This window comes from Nothobranchius furzeri, chromosome 12, assembly GCF_043380555.1.
Source record: "Nothobranchius furzeri strain GRZ-AD chromosome 12, NfurGRZ-RIMD1, whole genome shotgun sequence".
Taxonomy (NCBI): Eukaryota; Metazoa; Chordata; class Actinopteri; order Cyprinodontiformes; family Nothobranchiidae; genus Nothobranchius; species Nothobranchius furzeri.
The window spans coordinates 42745353-42766123 of NC_091752.1; the positions used below are offsets into that span (position 1 = coordinate 42745353).

At 41.2% G+C, this 20771-nt stretch overlaps 1 protein-coding gene and 2 long non-coding RNA genes across 3 annotated transcripts; 2 read left to right on the forward strand and 1 right to left on the reverse strand.

The window, feature by feature from the left end:
- Positions 1-1050: 1050 nt before the first annotated feature.
- si:ch1073-126c3.2 (uncharacterized) lies at positions 1051-19631 on the forward strand. The gene is made up of 6 exons (XM_015945083.3): positions 1051-1311; positions 1391-1473; positions 16165-16273; positions 18558-18670; positions 18762-18876; positions 18949-19631. The coding sequence occupies exons 1-6, from the start codon at positions 1269-1271 to the stop codon at positions 19122-19124; spliced, it is 639 nt and encodes a 212-aa protein (XP_015800569.1). The 5' UTR covers positions 1051-1268; the 3' UTR covers positions 19125-19631.
- On the forward strand, positions 1494-3349 carry LOC129166865 (uncharacterized). Its single transcript, XR_008565759.2, has 3 exons — positions 1494-2108; positions 2578-2870; positions 2988-3349. It is a non-coding gene; the product is annotated as an uncharacterized lncRNA (long non-coding RNA).
- Positions 2417-3807, reverse strand: LOC139062141 (uncharacterized). The gene is made up of 2 exons (XR_011515729.1): positions 3620-3807; positions 2417-3382 (listed from the first exon to the last, which is right to left on the reverse strand). It is a non-coding gene; the product is annotated as an uncharacterized lncRNA (long non-coding RNA).
- Positions 19632-20771: the final 1140 nt, after the last annotated feature.

The following is a 20771-nucleotide window of genomic DNA, read 5'->3' on the forward strand; positions in this document are numbered from 1 at the left end:
AGAAAGAAAAAAAAGACAACCTAATGAACGAAGGTGACTGAAAACATGTAAGAAGTTTTTTTAAATCGAACGTTTAAACAGAAATGTTTACTTAAATCCAGGTTAATTACATAATGCTGATTTGTAAAGTAAAACCTCGTGTATTAATCTCCTGAAATCATATGTGCTTGATATAAATGATGATATTTTCCAGGTTTTAGAAGTACTTGAGTTTTTGTCGGTACTGTTGAAATTATGCTTGTTTGCATGATCAGAATGTTCAATAAAATTACATCTATGCAATTATACCTATAACTTCTATTTGGGGGTTAAGTTAAACTTTCACAACAACATTTTGCACAAGTAAATTGAATAATTTTCCAAGATTTTGTACAATTATATTTTTAAAAATACAGGATTTTAGTATATTTCTGTATGTCATGAACATTTTAAACATTAAACCATGTGAGGTTTTTTGTCCTAAAGGCTAATGTATAAAATAAAATCCCATGTTTTGCAAACATCAACTACCTTTTAGGTTGCCCAAATGAAGATTTAAGCTCTAACAAATACATTTCTGTTTTAAAGGAGAGCCCTGAGAGTATCAGGGCACACAGAGATAAGATAATTACAGCTCTCACAGTCCATTTCCAGGACTAACCTTTGTTCCTCAAATCAAACATAAAAGGCAATTCTCCATGTTAATGAGCTCAATCACTCCTCCTGAATGCCTCAATAATTGATTTGCAGGGAGATCTTCAGACATCCATAATGAATAACATCCACAGTGAATTATTTACTAGTCATCCTTCGTGGCAGAGCGTGTCGACTGTCACTGAATCACCCGGTGTGTTCAGCTGCCCACTCATGCATCAGCGTGGGTGTCCGTCTGCGAGTCTCCTGTCAGTGTTTGGGATCAGAACTGGGAAACAGGAGTGACATCCTGTTTGAAGAGGCTCTGATGCGTGTGTAACCAGCTCCCCCATCAGCATGACGCAGGAACAGACACTTAGAAAGAGTCCTCTAAGGCGTCACAGCTTCTGAAGGGAATTCAGTATGAGCTTCAGGAATCTGGAGCAGACTTGGAGCTAAAGTGGTTCACAGGCTGCAGCTGGAAGTTTTGCAATCGAAACGAACATAAAGCTGGCAGCACAAGTTGTTTTGTTTATCTTGGTGGCAGATCAAAGTATTAGCAAATCCTGTAAACTGCCCCCACAGACTGCACCAATGAAAGCCCTTGTCACAGTGGTCAGTCAGTTCTGGAGCAGCAAAATAAAAATTCAGCAGTCATGGCTTTAAAGGCAGCACTCACTTGGCTCTGCTTGATCTCAGGTAAAGACGATTCTGGATTCATGTGGTCTGTGTCTACATTTTGAAAGGTATTTATGCTTTTTATTTGCTTTTCTTGAAGGCGTATCATTTTCTGGTGCTGCAGAAACTTCACCCATGAACTGTGACTCAGCGCTGTTTATGAACCTGACAGCTGGGCTAAAGGTAACCTATGTGCTCTTTTTATTAGATGAAAATATGAATTAATTACCTATCTGCATCAAGGACCAACGTTTAGGGAATTACTCACATTTTCTGCTTGTGATTTATTTTCAGTTGTTTCTATGGTTGCTGAGGAAGAATTTTAAAAAAGACCTGTTTCAAAGGTTTTACTGACAATTACCTGGAGTTGGTGCATAAAGATAAGGTCTTTTGATTGCACTTTCCATCGTCCAAGAGGCAAACCAAAGTGCTGCACACGTACAAAACATTTAAAACAACACATGGCCAACAATAAATTATAGGTAAAAACATGAAACTAAACCAAAGAATGTCGGTGAAAAACAAGATAAACTAATTAAAATACAACTGGATAAAAATTTGTCAAGTTGTCTAAAATTCTCTAAAAATATAGCTAACTCGTGTGCTGAGGGAACGCCACTGTGTAAAAGTGAGTCTTCATCTCTTAAAGGAGCATGGGGCAGGATGAAGAAACGAAACTCATTAGCGACGCACTCGGCGCTGTGAGTAACTGCAGCCCGGCACGAGAGCGCGCACAAACTCTTCACTAGAAAAAAAAAAGTTAACAGTGATGTACGGCCAGAGCGCGGCTCGAACAAGACACCGTGTCGAGCGATGAAGTAAGTAACATTGTTACTTTAGTCTAATATTTGTAAAGTTCCATGACAACATTAGCATTTTAATTTAGCCATGACACTCGTGATGTAAAGCAAATGCTCCTTCCTATGAAATATTCATAAGCCAGTTTTGTGACAGGCGAGCAAGACAGTAACATGATGCTACTTTATCAGCATAAGGCTTTGTGGCTGCAGGTGATTTCTGATGTTTTTAGACAAATTACAGTTATTATTTTGCACTAAGCTTACTAACAAGCTAATGTTATTGTTTATGCATCATGTAAGAACATCCAATTTCAAGTCACTGACATCATTTGTGAAACCAATTTCATTACAGGACAGGCATCACAACAATGTAAATAAGAACATAAATATCAATGTTTAGTTCAAAAATGCATCAAAATAAAATCATAATATCAACAAGACCTACAGGGTAATAGTCATTTTTATCATTACTGTCATTGATTTTCAGGAATTCATATTGGAAGCAGTGATGGAAGACAGTTCAGATGGAGTGTGCCCGAGCCTGCCACAGACTTTGATGTGTCGTGGGAAAGTCTGAGACCAGGGGCTAAAGGAAAGGGGAGAGGAAAAGGTCGCTCCGAGGGTCGGGGAAGGACACGCTCAAGGGGTGAGGGCAGCAGGTTGAGGTCCAGAGCTCCTTCAAGAGGACCAGGGCGCCGGGGTAGGCAGTGAACAGCTTTCAAAGAAGAGGACCGAGACCGGCTTGCACAGCTGAGAGCTGCCAGTATAGCTGAGATGCAGGTTGGTTGTAGCCATTTGTGTAAAAAAATAAAATAAAATAATAGATGCCAAAAACGAAAACATCACTCACTGGAGATATGAATCTAGTCATGTAAACATATGTTCTTTAATTTCTAGACAGCTTTACAACACCTGAGCCAGGAGGAGAGAGATTATATTCTCGAGAGAGTGGTGACCCGTCTTCCAGGGGTGATGCTGGATATCCTGGAGTTTCGGCAAGAGACGCCAGGACACCGTCTTCCTGACTGAGGGCACCCTAACCCAAAAATCCAAACCGTTTATCTACAACTACAGTAGTTCCAAAACAGCACAATACCTCAAAATAACTTTAGCTGAAGACAGCATTTTCACCCAAAAATGAACAAACAGTTTGTGCAATATATTTATTTTTATTTATGTACAAAAAAGTTCTGTTATTTGCATTTGTACATAGTATTTTTTCTTAATTTCTAATAAATCTGTGTGCATGAAAGAAGTCATTCCTGTCTCTTGATGCTTCACGTAGCTGGGGCCTTTATGGAGAGAGAACAGCAGCATTAGATCATACATAGATTACATGAGAATGCAGTTCTGGAAACTCTCCAGTTCTGAAGTTGACCTGTAAAAAAACAAAAGCTACAACTTTATAGATTATTAGGAATCACACTTTTGATTGCCTTTTCACCCACAATTGTCATTTCTATATGTACATTTTCAGCTTTGATATTGACACTTTAGGTTTTTTGCTTATGAAAATGTTATTAATATACCTAAAGGTCAGATTGGTGGCATCCTTCAACCAGCGTCTGTTGAACATGATTCGTTGAAGAGCCTCGTGTGGTGGAGATCCTGGCACCATGAGCTCTTTATCACTGGTCGTTGCATCAAGTGGTCCATGGTCACATTTGCCACGGGTCCATTCATGCTTCCCTGTGACATGGTGAAGCACACCCACCCACATGTCCTAACAGAAAAATAAGTTTTATTTGAAAACTTTACATGTGACAGAAGCGCTCACCAACAGAAACACGAGAGCTGGCACTATTATGAAAAGAAAGGTAATTATGTCAATGTGCATTGTTGTCTTGTTGTCCAAAAGATGTCACAATACTTATATTAAACATATCACGATGTTGTGCTTTCTGACAAATGTACCAACATTGGTTGAAGATGTCATTCAGCCACACAAGTAGGATGGAAATTCCCTTTAGGATCCCAGCTTGTGAACAAGGATAAAACAACAATTCCATCTTTTAGTTCTTTTTAAAACATAGAAGGGTTTTATTTACCTGCAACGTTTTGTTTGCGGCTGCAAACTTCATCAGCCTGACAAAGTTTTCATAACAGTTCTATTCTGTTATGAAAACAATAAATAAAAGTAGAATTAATATATTGTTTTAAGACTTTGGAGTTTAAAAAAAAGAGTGTAGATAAGAATAGGGCTGGGCAATATGGCCTCAAATCTATATTGCGATATAATCTGAAGCATGTGCAGTAACGATATATATTGCGATATATTTTTTTATCTGTTTATAGATGTCAAATTGACATGCTTTTAGATATCCTCATGTGGCAAATATATGCCACTTGAGGCATATAGGCCTCCTCCTCCGCCCACTCCATGCTTGCAGTCACCGCCATTCTGTTGTCCCATTGTCAGCAGGGTGCACATCTTAGTGACGTCATGTGTTATCACAATATTGCCGTATTGCGATATAGCCAAAAACTATCATTACCTGTTACAGACGTTGTCTGTTTTGTGGCCACAAGGTGGCCTCAGAGCTCCTACCTGTTCACCTGGCTCTAGCTGAGCCAGGTGTCGCTAATCTTCTCAGTCAGGGAGCTTCCTATAAAAGGCAGCTCCCTCTGTCATTCGAGGAGGGAAGCTTAGCAGAGGCCTGGTGTTAAAGCGAGTGTTCCTCTTTTTCCCTCCTAGCAAACCAGACAGTCTTCGTTTTGATTACCTGTGTGGTACACTTCCTAGTAGCCAGAGCTCGTTTTTGTCTCCATTAGAATACTCGTTAAAGAGTTCAGCTCACCCTTTTGGTGTAGCCTTTTGTGTTTGTCTCATTCCTTTACTTTCCCGGATTAGTACCGGCGTTTTGTGTTTATTAATAGTATTGTTATTTACCCAGTATTGGATGATCCTTCTGTTTAGTATTGTTAATTCCCCAGTGGGATGTCCTTTTGGTTTTGTATTCATTTTGTCTTAGCCTGCATAAAGCAGTGTTTTTTAGTTAATAAACTCCTAAGAGAGTAAATCTTGGTTTTGTCCGGTAATTCACATATCTTTCTTTACGCCCCCTTTAACATCATCTTCTAGATGAGCTGGGGGCCGTAAAATTACCCAATTTTATATCATTTCTACCTTATATCGTTTATATTGCCCACCCCTAGATAAGAAGACATTGCAACTCACACACTGTTGAGTAAGTTGTTTGCTTGGTCCTCATCAATTTGGACTGCATCCGTAGCTAGATCCATGGATTTGAAACTACAGACAACACAATAATATTTGTTGTACGTAAAGATAAATACTGGAACTTACCTGAAATGGTACTGATTCTAAAGAGATAAATGTGGAGCCTAATACATCTGTCATTAATTCTTTCTGCAAATAACAACAATCTGCTGTGAATTGACACTTCACAACATAAATAAATATATATAATGACATATATTTGCTGAACTATTGTGTTTTTATCTTTTTTACACATATTACAGCAGTAATTTCCTGCATATATGGCAAGACTTCTCATGAACAAATTTACCTTTCTTCAAAAGGATCCAAATCTAGGTCATCAGCTAAGGCCTCAACACCAGCCATTAGAAAATCTTCCCTGTAAAGATAATGTCAGAAGTGTTTGGTGGTGTGATGTTAGTTCTGAACCAAGTGTGGATACCGGTATGCAAGGTGTAATTTAATGTATGAAATATCATAGCACAAAAACGTGAATATTTGTTTTACAGTAAAGATACTAACCCCTCAGACACAGGTTCAGTTGGAGATAATCGATGCGACATTTTAGCTGCTGTTCGCTTACTGGGTGTTGAGGTTGACTGCACATTACCTCCCTGAATTGCAGTTTCAGGAGCCTGCTTCTCCTGGTAGCTGGAAAACACATTTTTAAGCAAAAATGTCAACAAGTTGGTTGAGACTCTACACCTTCTGTTTACATAGATCAATAATGGCTAAGCTTCTTTACCTGTGGCACAACTAGTAATATGAAAATGCATGTCAGTCATAAAAAAAATGTATTTATCATTTTCACAAACATATTTTATTCTGACCTACATTCAACTGGACAAATTTAGAAAAATAAATACAAACTTCTGCACAACTTTACTTTTAGTCAAACGTGTTGTTATGGCTGACTTATTTATGGCGTTTAAAGCGTGCCACAACCCGTGCACGCGCATTGGGTCCACAGCGCGCGTGTGAACGGGACTCGCGAGCGCAAATATACATGGCAGCGCGCCTGTGAACGGGACTCGCGAGCGGAAATATACATGGCGAGAGGTCATTTGTGCACTGAGAGGGAGCAAACTGTGTCTGTGAGCGCACAAGGATGTGCACAAGTGACAAACCTGCGTGCGCGCGTTGTCAACGAGCACACGGCAGAGGAGAACGTGCGCGCGCGGCAGCCTCTCTGCGCGCTCGGGAGCCTCTCTGCGCGCTCGGTTTCTGACTCCTGCTCGCTCGGCTGTAAGGGCTTTTGGCACTCTGGAGGCGTGGCCTGTGGCAGATCTTCTCTGTCCTCTGATTGGTTAGTTAACCCCGCACTTTACCCTCTATCTATAAAAAAAAGTCTGATATTCAGTAGTTGCTGGCATAGCTCAGCTGGGAGAGCGGGTGACTCTCAGCCCGGAGGATCCAGGTTCGAGTCCGGGCAAGGAAAATGCAGTAGATGTCATGTTAATTCTTCTTAATTTCAGGTATTTTACAGTTGTGACCGTTCAACTGTCATTAAACGTCCGAATGTTTGCTGGGCAGTGTTTTAAAAAGTGCACATAAGCTAGATGGTTTTAACCATATAAAATTACATTTTTGGTGATACTGGAAAAATACATACTGAAATAAAACTACTGGTTGAAAACTTTATGACTGTGGTTGTACAATATATGACTCACTAATACACTGCAAACTCCCTTAGAGTGGGGCTTTGAGAGAGAGAGAGAGAGAGAGAGAGAGAGAGAGAGAGAGAGAGAGAGAGAGAGAGAGAGAGAGAGAGAAGTTCTTGCCTCATTAATGTATTGTTTATTTTTTTCAGTATTTAATTGACAAATTATCCTTTCAAATAATTAATTGATGAGTTACATAATTGTCCATTTAGAATTGTTGAATGGACTGAGTAAAGTTTGGTGCACTTTATATATTTCAAAACATGTTTTTTTTAATGATGCATATAAATAATTTAAATGTTAATTTAATGAAATATTTCGATTTTTTCATTACCTCACCCTTGTTTTGACAAAAACGGAACCTTGCTGGATAATATCATGGAGAAACTATTTGTTCACAGTACATGGCTCAGTGAGGATCTGTGTAAAGGAGGAGATGCTCAGAAATCTGTCTGCAGATTGTTACAACCCAGACTGGAAGTGGTGGGCTGTAATAAGAAAGGAGACCAAACAGAGGAGTGGGGGTTCAACAACTGATTTATTTAACAAAAGTAAGGATTTACTAAAGCAAGTTAGTGAACAGAAAATGGCCAGTGAGGACTCTCCACCACACAGGAGAGACCCAGTGAAAGCAGAAAAACAGTAGGCTTTGTAGGCAGCACCACACCCTGAGCCCAGGTGCCTCCAAGGCTGCTTAACGAGCTGCCTACAACAGAAGAAAAACACAATTAAACACAAATGAAAACCCAATGAGACGGTGGGGGCATCACAACACGTTCAGGACTACCCAAACACCAGTAATTCTTGACTGCACTGATCTGCTTTAGTAAATCCTTACTTTGGTTAAATAAATCAGTTGTTGAACCCCCACTCCTCTGTTTGGTCTCCTTTCTTATTACAGCCCACCACTTCCAGTCTGGGTTGTAACAATCTGCAGACAGATTTCTGAGCATCTCCTCCTTTGGTATACAGATCCTCACTGAGCCATGTACGGTGAACAAATAGTTTCTCCGTGATATTATCCAGCAAGGTCTTGTTTTTGTCAAAACAAGGGTGAGGTAATGAAAAAATAGAAATATTTCAATAAATTAACATTAAAATTATTTATATGCATAATAAAAAAAACATGTTTTGAAATATATAAAGTGCACCAAACTTGACTCAGTCCATTCAACAATTCTAAATGGACAATTATGTAACTCATCAATTAATTATTTGAAAGGATAATTTGTCAATTAAATGCTGAAAAAAATAAACAATACATTAATGAGGCAAGAACTTTTTAAACTTGAACATACCTACACCCACAAGTCTATTTTTACCTGGTTAAAACCATCTAGCTTATGTGCACTTTTTAAAACACTGCCCAGCAAACATTCGGACATTTAATGACAGTTGAACGGTCACAACTGTAAAATAATATCACAGGAATTAGGAAAGAATAATATGACATCAACTCTATTTTACTTGGCCGGACTCGAATCTGGATCCTCCAGAGTGAGAGTCACCCGCTCTCCCAGCTGAGCTATGCCAGCAACTGCTGAATATCAGATTTTTTTATATAAATAGCTAGAATGTAAAGTGCGGGGTAAACTAACCAATCAGAGGATAGGGAAGATCTGCCACAGGCCATGCCTCCAGAGTGCCAAAACTCCTCACAGCCGAGCGAGCGGAATTAGGAACCGAGCGCGCAGAGGCTGCCGAGCGCGCAGAGAGGCTGCCGCGCGCGCACGTTTTCCTCTGCCGTGTGCTCGTTGGCAACGCGCGCACGCAGGTTTGTCACTTGTGCACATCCTTGTGTGCTCACAGACACAGTTTGCTCCCTCTCAGTGCACAAATGACCTCTCGCCATGTATATTTCCGCTCGCGAGTCCCGTTCACACGCGCGCTGCCATGTATATTTGCGCTCGCGAGTCCCGTTCACACGCGCGCTGTGGACCCAATGCGCGTGCACGGGTTGTGACACGGGTCTGACGCGATACTTATTATTTATTCTTATGTAGCACAGCAATAGCGCTCGGAAAATATATTCTGATGGGGTTCTGTTACACAAACCCCACGAATAACATTATCTACTGAAGTAACAGTCCTGCTTAGAGGTTGGACTGTAGATCAAATATGACATAATTCTAAAGACTCATCTTTGGTTTGGAAAATGTCCGTTCTCTTCTACAAACTGAAGCGTGATCGCAGCTAACATGCTAACGCACGCTAGCTCTCTCCGGCTGAGCGGTATAATAAAATCAAGCTCTGTTTACTTTTCTCGTCAGAATAAACGGAGCATCCATTTATCTCCAAACACATGCGGCGTGTCGTCCACAAAACGTAGAAGTGATCTGATTACACCTTAGTTGCTTTTAGCTTTAGCCATACGCTAAACACCGTTAGCTTAGATAAGTTTCTTGTTCATCTGCACAAAGATTTGTTAGATTACCTAAATCAGCATTATCTAAATCCATAAGTTTAATTTTATTTTCTCAAATTGTGCAGATACAGCTCTGATATGTTTACCTACTCGTTACTGAAACCTACAGCAGAAATAAGGAGACCAACACTTACCTGGTCACTAGAAAATGTGCCATGTCCGCATCCTTTTTCAGGCCCAAATCCAGTTGAAGCAGCCTCCATTCTTCCAGAGCGTAACCAATAGATATTCGGGTCCCTGACCGACTTTTATCATATTTTCTTTTTCTTTGTGCCACTCTTTAGTGGGCTTTGAGTTGCGCTTGGTCGTTTGCTAGTTCATTTCCAGGGTTCTTCCTCTTCTGTTTGAGGTTTTAACGTGGCTAGTAGTGAAAGACACATTACCGCCACCTAGCAAGCTTCCAAATGTTTTTCCGGGTTTGAACCTTGTCGAGAACGCGCTTGAAGCGTCAAATAACGTCACATCCTTAAAACAGCGCGGGAAATTCGGATGCGACATGTTTTGCATTTTGAAGCGCACAGCCTGTTTAACAAAATGGAATGATAAAGTGGTTTCATCATTCTTTTTAGTTTAAAATGCTTCATCACCCATAAGCTTCACAAGAATGAACATTTACTTTTTGTTTTTGGACAATTCTGCCCCATGCTCCTTTAAAAACCTGCAGTGAGAGTGCTGGTCTGACCATGAGTGGAAGGTCATCACACAGTTTGGGGGCCAAAACTGAGAAAGCCCTACCTCTTCTAGTCTAGCATTTTACTCGCGGAACGACTAGTAAGTCTTGCTACAATGACCTAAGTGCACGTGATGTGTTATAGCAGGTCAGTAGCTCCGACAGATAGCTAGGAGCACTGTCCTGCCGAGACTTAAAAACAAAGACAAGTAACTTGAACCTGACTCGGAAAGATACTGGAAGCCAGTTCAGATTGGCAAAAACAGGCGTGATGTGTTCCTGCTTTATGGTGCCGGTCAGGAATCCAGCAGCAGCATTTTGAGCAAGCTGGAGCCGATCAAGTGCAGCCTTGCTAACTCCAGAGTAAAGGGAGCTGCAATAATCGAGCCGAGAAGTAATAAAAGCATGGACTACAGTCTCTAGGTGGGCTTGCAACACTAGCGGCTTGATCCTGGATAGAAGATGGAAAAAGCAAGAGCGTACCACTCCACTGATGTGAGTGTCTAGCTTTAATAATGAATCCAGCTTTACACCCAGGTTAGTGACTAGCTTCTTCTTAAAGGGGGCCAATGAGGAGAGGCACAACTAGCGCTCGGACTGAAAACAATTACCCATTTTACCCTCAATAAATCTTAATAAACTAGAGTACTAGTCCAGCGGGCGCCGGTTTCCGAGAGGTTGCCGAAGGCATTCATCATCTTGTCAGTACACGCCATAGCGGGGTCAAATTTAACAAAAATCTTTTGTGTGAACATGCGGTAATTAGTCATTAACAGACCTGGGCAGTCTCGGAGCGTGATACCCGAAGAGGGTCCAGGTTCGTACAGATGTGTTAGAAGAGACTGTGAATGAAGCTTAGCTGCGGTCGACATCAGACAGACACACGCAACTAGCAAAACATATTTTGTCAGTCCTGAAAACTGAAACCAAGAACGCGTTAGATTGTAGGCAGGTGCAGACGCGGCCTTACCAGGGTTTGGCACAGGTGTGCACTCGGGAGAGCCCTCGGTCGACGTGCAGGTGCCGTTAGAGAGCTCAGGGTCAACCAATAGTGGTGTAGGATCAGTGACGTCATCAGCCCCCTCAGCAGGTGGGGTCCCAACTGCAAGGTGCTGGGCTTCAGCTGGAGTCTCAGCGCCACCATCAAGCCCCCCTTTGGCAGGTGGTGTTCCCACCGCAGGGTGCGGAGTCTCAGGTGGTGTGTCACTGCAACCGTCAACTCCCCCTAGGTTAAGTGGTTTTCCCACCACAGGGTGAAGTGATCCTGCTGCAGAGACAACGCAGACACTGTGGATGCCACTGACCTTAGAGGTACTAGATCGACTGGTCAGTCTGGTGGCGCTGTTGTAGTTAACAACACCTAAAGAGGGAATGAGGTCCTCAAGAGGCACCATGGGCGTCGGTTGAGTCAACCGAGTTCGGAGTGTCCAATCACCGAATGAAATGAAAGCCTTAAAATGTCAGAGCAGGTCCTCCCCTTACAGGAAAGGAAAAGCCTCGAGGTCAGCCACAAACATTAGATGGCTCACGGACATGTCGCCCACTGAGATGTGATCCATGAACACCACATTCGACAAGGTTATTTGGCCTGAAGAGTAAGGACAGATGTCCACGGCGCAGGGCGTGAGCTTTAGGACACGACCCTGTCCAGCTGCAGCCAAGCGGACATGCTCCCAAAGAAAACTGGACATGATGGTGAAGTCTGAACCAGAGTCCAAGATACCCTCACAGTCAAGCGCCGCCTTCAGGTTCACCGGAATGTGAGGTTTCTCATTAGGACCCTCAGGGACGATATCGCAAAGAAACCGTAGCAGAAGTCTGACCGGTGAGCCAGGCTCACCTGGTTTGGTGGCAGGTGCTTTGGATGCTAGAGGACCAGCGCTGATGGAAGAGATCACACCAGACCTCGCCGAGGTCACAGATGTCATTGGACGCCCTGATGGATCTTTCATCAGGGCACAAAGTGCAGAACTCATTGCGGTGCAAACTGCCCCAGAAGACACATCCCTAGAATCAGATCTCGACCTTGGGGCAGGATTGGAGTCCCTGCGACCACGACATGGTGAGTACAGGTCAGAGGGAGATCGGTGCTCGCCTGAGCGAGACGACTCTCCCCTAGAGTAGTATGATGAATCCCCCTTTTCTCTAAAAGAAACACGTCTGTCACGACCAAATCGTGGTGACTTAGGGCCCCCCTCACCAGCCGGTGGGGGGCTCTGAGCTCTGGCAAAACTCTGAGACCTGTTAGTAGGAAAGCCTCGCCACTTGAAGTTGTTATAGGGCTTCTGTACCTGTGATTTAGCACCAGGTCTGAGGTTATTACCTTTTCGAGTCCCTGATGTAGTCCCTTCGAGTCGCAGCGTGGAGGAGTCTGCCCCCACCGCCAGAACCAAAGGGGTGTCCTACACTTATTTGCTTCTTTGAACCGCCTGAAGCTATAACTTGCAATTTTCCTGAGTTTGTCCATAGAGTTGACTTCCAGGTCTACCGCACCCATATAGGGGCCGTACCGAGGATGCATATTATCAAGGAAAAGCTCTTTAAAACCTTTTTCATCTTCTATCCCCTTCTTAAATTCTGAACCAAAGTATGCATCAAAGAGGCATAGGTAGAAAGCTTGTGGGTTTTCAGAACAACCTTGTTTGACTTACAAAGCTAACTTTAAACCAGCTTCTTTAGCATCGTAAGTATATTTGCTTTGAATTGCAGCTTCCAGCCAGGTGTAATCATTCACAATTGCATCTTGCTGGCGGTCAATGAATGAACCCACGACATCGGAGGTTAACCTTAACAGAAAGATCTTGTCCTCGAGAGTCACTCCAGGACATCTCTGAAAATGGTGGTGAAGGTCACTAAGATACGTATCAACTGGGTATGAATTACCTGGTCGAGGATTGAATCTCTTGATGCTACGAGACATCCTATAGATGTCAGCCGTGGTCACAGGTGAGTGTGGTTAAGCTGGCTGGAAAGCTGGCGCGAACATCGCAGCAGCAGGTGGGTATTGTTGTGCAGCAGATAAGTATTGTTGAGCTGGCTGGGGAGCTGCTAGCATCACCGCAGCAGCACCGGCAGGTGCAACAGGTGGGTATAGTGTGGCTGGAGGCCCCAGTGGGTGTGGTTGAGTCGGCTGGAGAGCTGGTACAGTGGGGCAAAAAAGTATTTAGTCAGCCACCAATTGTGCAAGTTCTCCCACTTAAAATGATGACAGAGGTCAGTAATTTTCATCATAGGTGCACTTCAACTGTGAGAGACAGAATGTGAAAAAAAATCCATGAATTCACATGGCAGGATTTTTAAAGAACTTATTTGTAAATCAGGGTGGAAAATAAGTATTTGGTCAATAACAAAAATTCAACTCAATACTTTGTAATATAACCTTTGTTGGCAATAACAGAGGTCAAACGATTACTATAGGTCTTTACCAGGTTTGCACACACAGTAGCTGGTATTTTGGCCCATTCCTCCATGCAGATCTTCTCAAGAGCAGTGATGTTTTGGGGCTGTCGCCGAGCAACACGGACTTTCAACTCCCTCCACAAATTTTCTATGGGGTTGAGGTCTGGAGACTGGCTAGGCCACTCCAGGACTTTCAAATGCTTCTCACGGAGCCACTCCTTTGTTGCCCGGGCGGTGTGTTTGGGATCATTGTCGTGTTGGAAGACCCAGCCACGTTTCATCTTCAAAGCTCTCAGTGATGGAAGGAGGTTTTGGCTCTGAATCTCACGATACATGGCCCCATTCATTCTGTCCTTAACACGGATCAGTCGTCCTGTCCCCTTAGCAGAAAAACAGCCCCAAAGCATGATGTTCCCACCCCCATGCTTCACAGTAGGTATGGTGTTCTTGGGATGCAACTCAGTATTCTTCTTCCTCCAAACACGACGAGTTGAGCTTATACCAAAAAGTTCTACTTTGGTTTCATCTGACCACATGACATTTTCCCAATCCTCTGCTGTATCATCCATGTGCTCTCTGGCAAACTTCAGACGGGCCTGGACATGCACTGGCTTCAGCAGCGGAACACGTCTGGCACTGCAGGATTTGATTCCCTGCCGTTGTAGTGTGTTACTGATGGTGACCTTTGTTACTGTGGTCCCAGCTCTCTGCAGGCCATTCACCAGGTCCCCCGTGTGGTTCTGGGATTCTTGCTCACCGTTCTCATGATCATTTTGATCCCACGGGATGAGATCTTGCGTGGAGCCCCAGATCGAGGGAGATTATCAGTGGTCTTGTATGTCTTCCATTTTCTGATAATTGCTCCCACAGTTGATTTTTTCACACCAAGCTGCTTGCCAATTGTAGATTCACTCTTCCCAGTCTGGTGCAGGTCTACAATTCTTTTCCTGGTGTCCTTCGAAAGCTCTTTGTTCTTGGCCATAGTGGAGTTTGGAGTCTGACTTTTTGAGGCTGTGGACAGGTGTCTTTTATACAGATAATGAGTTCAAACAGGTGCCATTAATACAGGCAACGAGTGGAGGACAGAAAAGCTTCTTAAAGAAGACGTTACAGGTCTGTGAGAGCCAGAGATTTTCCTTGTTTGAAGTGCCCAAATACTTATTTTCCACCCTGATTTACAAATAAACTCTTTAAAAATCCTGCCATGTGAATTCATGGATTTTATTTCACATTCTGTCTCTCACAGTTGAAGTGTACCTATGATGTAAATTACTGACCTGTCATAATTTTAAGTGGGAGAACTTGCACAGTCGGTGGCTTACTAAATACTTGTTTGCCCCACTGTATAACCACATCAGCAGGTGGGGGCAGTGGGGCTGGAGGAGCAGGTAGAGCCACAGGTGGAGCCGGGAGGGTTGAAGGGGTCCCCCTTCTTTCTCCAATGAGCTCAGAAATCTGTTCTTTTAAATCAGCAATTTCAATATCCCGGGCTCGCACGTCATTTCTGGTTTAGAACATTTTTCTCATCCTCCAAAACAGCAACTTGACTTTCTGCTCTGTTTTTCTTATCCAACAACACTGAATTCTCATCATCTGCTTTATTCAGCTCTTTCCAGCAAGACTCCTCATCAGAAGTGGAACCGCTGGCTTGCTCCACTCCAGCCGTACCACTCCACAAAGAAAGGGGCCAAAAAAAGTCCTGTGACCGGTACTGTCCAGCAGGGCCGTGCAGAGACCTTTGACGGGGCGGGTGCTCAAAGTAAAAAAAAAAGGGGCACTTGTAGAGCAATCCAACAAGATAGAAAATTCAGATAATGAGACCCTTGGGTTCAAACAACCTAATAAAAATATATCAATTAGTGTCATTATGTTAATGTTAGTTCATAAATAATAGTTTTAGTTTATAAAGCTGACTTATATCTAGAGATGTTACAACCACATTTTTGCCCCTGATCCGAGTCCAAGTTGTTTGATTTTTGATTATCTTCCAATACTGAGTCCTGTTCTGATACCAGGTGGTGATGCAACGCATTATAAAAGAAGAAAGAAGTCATCCTTCTGTCTGTATTTGTCATTTTATTTTAGCCTGAAAAGGTCCCTCATTCAGGAAGTACATTTAAGATTCAAGATAATTTATTGCTATTGCACAGGTGTACAACCAAATATAGTTTGCGTCTACTAAAGACAGCTATAGTAAGAGGTAGTAAAATAAATGCAACCACAGAGAGTTATCCATTGTGATGGATAACTTTCTGGTGCTGCAGGACTTTCACTGGCTCCCTGAGGCTTTCTTCACAACTAAAAGTTAACCTTCATTTATTTTTGTCAAAGTGAGACTTTGCAACAAATTATAATTATTCTGAGCACCTTTTAATACAGTCCAGAGTTTGTACAAACTCCTATTATTAACACATAATGACAATTGACATTTGTGTTAGTCTTAAAACATTTGGCCACTGTTAGGATGAGTTACAGAGGTGTTGAGAAAGAAGCAGCAACACTGCAAATACCAACCCCTCACATAAATGTCCCGTAATGTTAAAGTATGGTAATTATTCTTCAGTAACCATAGAAACAGCTAAAATCTAAAAACATTGACGCACAAAAAATACCTCTCTCTAAATAAAAGCCATGGTTGTTTATCACATCAGGAGTAATGTTCATTGGAAATAAGTGATGTGTCTGATCTTGTCCACTAGATGGTAGCAGAGTGTGAAGAATTCTCTCAGTGGAGCTCAAAGCAGAGGGCTGAACTGTTGATCCTGATGAGGGATCTTACAGAATCGCTGCACAACAACCAGCTGAAAGGTGAGAGGAGGAGACCAGTAGGACTGACTTTACTGTAAAACTTTACTTTACTTAGCTCTGTTCGTAGGACTCACTACCAAACTGTTTCTCTCCAATTTACACTAAAGTATTAATTACTTTAATAGTCATAAGACCATGACAGAACAGTGACAAAACAGTGAAACCAGTACAACAATGTACAACCCTTTTATGCAACAGGCAATCACCCAAACCAGAAGTAGGACAAGACAGAAATAATGCTAAACAAAACAGTGAAACCAGCACAGAGAACTAAACTAATATAATGAATAACAGAAGAAATCCTGACCAAAACCAGAAAACTAATAGTGAAAAGTTACCGGAGCCTCAAAAGGAACTCCGGCTATGAGGACGTGTATGCCCTAATAAGTCACAAGTTTTCTGTTGTACCAAACTATGTTGTTAGAAACACACAAAACATTGTTGTTTATTTATAAGTCTATAATATTTAGTATACCTGTGCACTACTCATGATGTCAGATCAGCATCTTGATGTAGCACACCTGTGAGATGGGATGGATTATCTCAGCAAAGCACAGGTGCTCACTATCACACATTTAGACTGATTTGTGAACTATGTTTGAGAGAAATGGTATTATTGTGTATCTGGAATGAATTTTAGATCTTTAAGTCCTGAATTTTAGATCTTTAAGTCCATCTCATGAAAAATCGGAGCAGAAACAAAGGTGTTGCGTTTATATTTTAGTTGAGTGTAGTTCATAGTTCTTTTTTCTCATATATGTATGTATATATATATATATATATATATATATATATATATATATATATATATATATATATATATATATATAGTTTTATTTATATATATATATATATATATAGTTTTATTTATATATATATATATATATATATATATATATAGTTTTATTTATATATATATATATATATATATATATATATAGTTTTATTTATATATATATATATATATATAGTTATATATATAGTTTTATATATATATATATATATATAACTTATTAAATAATTTTCCAATAGTTGGCACCCGTTCAGTCCACACTCATACCCAGCTGCAGTTTTTACCCTACAGTATATTCTCAATAACGTGAGGAAAACATTATTTTAATGGGAGATTATTAAACAATCTTAGGAAGCAGGCTGAGGTAGCAAACTCAAAGTGCAATATTAAAAGTGCAAAACATTAGAAAATGTATAATCTTTCAGTTAAGTCCCTTTTCAATTTTTTCTGAATGAACTTTTGACTCCTGTACACAGCATAGACGTAGAAGAGTAGACGCTGCACCAACCGCTACTGCCTTTGTTTGGCCACAGTTGCGGGTTTTACTTTTTATGAACTCTATGATTAACAGGATGTTTTAGCTACATAGGTTTTAGCTCCGGAAAAGCTCCGTGGAGATCTGGAGCTAGAACTCAGCTCTGAAGTAGCATAAGATGACCCCACTGATTACTTTGCATCCAGAAAATATTTGTGCATCTGCAAAAGTCTCCTGCTCTTGCTGACAGAGGCTCGTCATATGACCTGTGTGCCTGCCAAGGTGGAAACCTTCATGATAGTCATTTTTATATGTGAGGGCCTCAGTTTTCCCATTTAAGGTAACAGGGAATTACTAAAACTAGATGTAGGGAAAAAACAGAAACAATGCAAACTAAAGCACTGGTAGTAAAACCAGTACAGAGAACTACAAACTTTCCATGTTTGAAGGGATATCATGCAACTTTTTCATATTTTTATTATTAGTACTTCAAATAAAACTTGTTATAAACAGTCATTTCTTTTGTATCTCTGCCCATAAACCATCATTTGTACGGAAGCACACAGATAAAAAACGAGTTAGCAGTACACATTTATTAAAAAGATGCCTCTTTATTCATTTGCAACTTCCCACATGCACATTTCAGCAGGAAATCTCTCTTCAGCACAGCTTCGGTCCAGTCTGTTGGGACTTAGAAAAAAAATCAAGCTGACGTACCTGGTGCTGCAGCCTGCTTCCTGCATGTTTTAGATCATGAACACAGCTGACCTGTTTAATTTAGTGATGAACTACTCTTGTACTGACCTGTCTGTCTACATATCTAGGCCACCTTTAAGGAGCTACCTGATGATTAAAAGTTTTGGTCTCACATCCACAAATTAGCTCCATAATGTAGAGAATTAAAGTCTTTCAAGGGTCTTTCAAAGAGCTCAAGACGGATTACAGTAAAAAAAAACAATATTGGATTCAAGATCATTTAAATAACATGTTTTTAATAAATATTGATTATAATATAGAATGTCAAAGTGCAGAGTGGAGGAAATGCCCACTGGCCAATGCACCGGCTAACGGAGGACTGGTTTGTGCCACTGCAGCCAACAGGACCTTCTGCAAACCCATGTGTAACTCTGTAAGACACACACACACACACACACACACACACACACACACACACGTTGGTGTAACGCATGATGAGTCTTATTGGGATTTTTCTGTCACAGGGTCATGATTTTGCCTTCCTGCGGCGGAGTCGCCTCTTTGATGAATGTAGCGAGCAAACGAATTACAAATGGAACAGCCAGTATGGAGGAGGAACCAGACTGGCTGTGTGCAACAGTAAGTTATGAAATTCAACCACAAGCATCGCTGTGAGATCTTACAAAACTCACATTTCATCTCCTCTTCTAGAAGAGTCCATTCAGATTTCAGGAGCAAAGTCTGCGTATTTCCCTAATGACTGCCTCACAACTAGGAGCAGCGACGGAATGCAGAGGAGCATCTTTGGTAATTTCACCAGTGAGCTGAAGGATGCAGGAATTACTGAAGATCCACAGCATCTCTGTCTCATCTGTGGACCAAATTAGAGTCAGTAGTCCGACTGTGTCAAAGGTTTTAGAGCTGTGCCAACTGGTCGATAAAGTATGACTCAGATCAGGCTTTTATTAAGTATGCTCAAACACTTCTAGTCTGCTTTGGGGGGGTTTCTACTCAGACACCACTGCTGTCTTCTCTGTCCAGAACAAAAAATCAAGGAAGGGACTCTTCTATGTTACGTCCCTGGTTCTGACCCACAGCCCATTTTTACTCATTTCACTGATTAGGGAGGCTGTGGTGTTTGAACCAGGCTCAGGTGGTAATGTGGAGTCCACCACCACCACCAGCAGCAGCAGCAGCCAGAAGCATTGATGGAACCATGCTTTCATGTTAGTGACACCAGAATCTGACCCAACCTGAATGTTGCAGCTGAGATCCAGACTCAGCTGACACCTATAAATGGGCCAGAACCCTGTTTTAATGTATGCATTTTACTGTAAAACATGCGTTTAAATTACAAGAAAAAAAATTCTGTAAATAAAACTATATTAGCAGCATTTTCAGCATCTTTCTTTTGCTTTTGCAACAAAAATCTATTATAAACATAACCAGAAGAGAGGAGCAGGCAGCATCAGCTGCAGGATGAACTACTGCCTTCATCTCTTTTTATTAAGACCACGTTCTAAATGAGGTTAACCACTCAGCCAGATGAACGGAGTGGTCTGCTGTTTTATCTGCCCTCCTCTGCAAACACCCGGGTCAAGGTTAGAGAGCCAAAACGAGATTGCAGGATCTCATTAGGCAGTTATTGACATTCCACATCATTCTATTAGGAGTCACTCTAATCAGAGAGAAAATGACCTGCAGAACGACCCCCAACACACCGTCTAATCATCCATTACAGGAGGAACCATCTGCTGGGGGCTTACAAGCTGACGTCTCAGAGCTGCCTCTAGGGGGCGAAGTTTTACCCTTTTTATGGTGCATGTGATTATAAATGAAGAAGTAAACCCTAACATTTCTTGTTTATGATGTCTGCTAAACTTCTCTAAATATCTTCAGTCTTGTTTGCAGCGGTTAAGGTCTGGAAAAACCTCCAGCCAATCAAATCAGCATATTTGTGGTTCTGAAGTAAACAGATTTAAAAAGGTCACATGAATGTCTGGGTGTTCCCGTACTCTCTCGAGACTAGTCCCTCAAACAAAAAGATGAAGATGAGATTAGAAACTCTTGTTATTAGAAAACCAGGCACCGACCCAGCATAACACACCAATACCACTGTTTGGGCACTAGAGGGCAGCAGAAAGCAGTTTATTTAGTTTCACATGTCAAGCTCTGCTACTACAACAATCAGGTTTAACCCAGCAAGAATCATCGTTTTATCTCAATAAATTACAAAACAAAAATATAAAACATCTAAATACAGATCAAAATGGAATATGAGTTTAAAAAAAAGAATAAATATTCAGACATTTTAAAATTAATAGAAATATGATAATTAAATTAAAAATGAAAATACATGCTTTTAAAACAGGATACAAAGCAGCCAGGGGAATGAATTACATTTCTGAATCAATAACACCAGTTTATAAAAATGAAGGTGACCATTATAAAGATAAACCAGAAATCATATATGTTTATATGATATATATATATATATATATATATATATATATATATATATATATATATATATA

Excerpts from the sequence above, each read along its gene's own strand:
- si:ch1073-126c3.2 (XM_015945083.3), top strand. The coding sequence starts at position 1,269 with ATGGCTTTAAAGGCAGCACTCACTTGGCTCTGCTTGATCTCAG. Across the intron at positions 18,671-18,761 it reads GCAAACCCATGTGTAACTCT|GGTCATGATTTTGCCTTCCT; the intron begins GTAAGACACACA and ends TTTCTGTCACAG. Across the intron at positions 18,877-18,948 it reads CAGACTGGCTGTGTGCAACA|AAGAGTCCATTCAGATTTCA; the intron begins GTAAGTTATGAA and ends CTCCTCTTCTAG.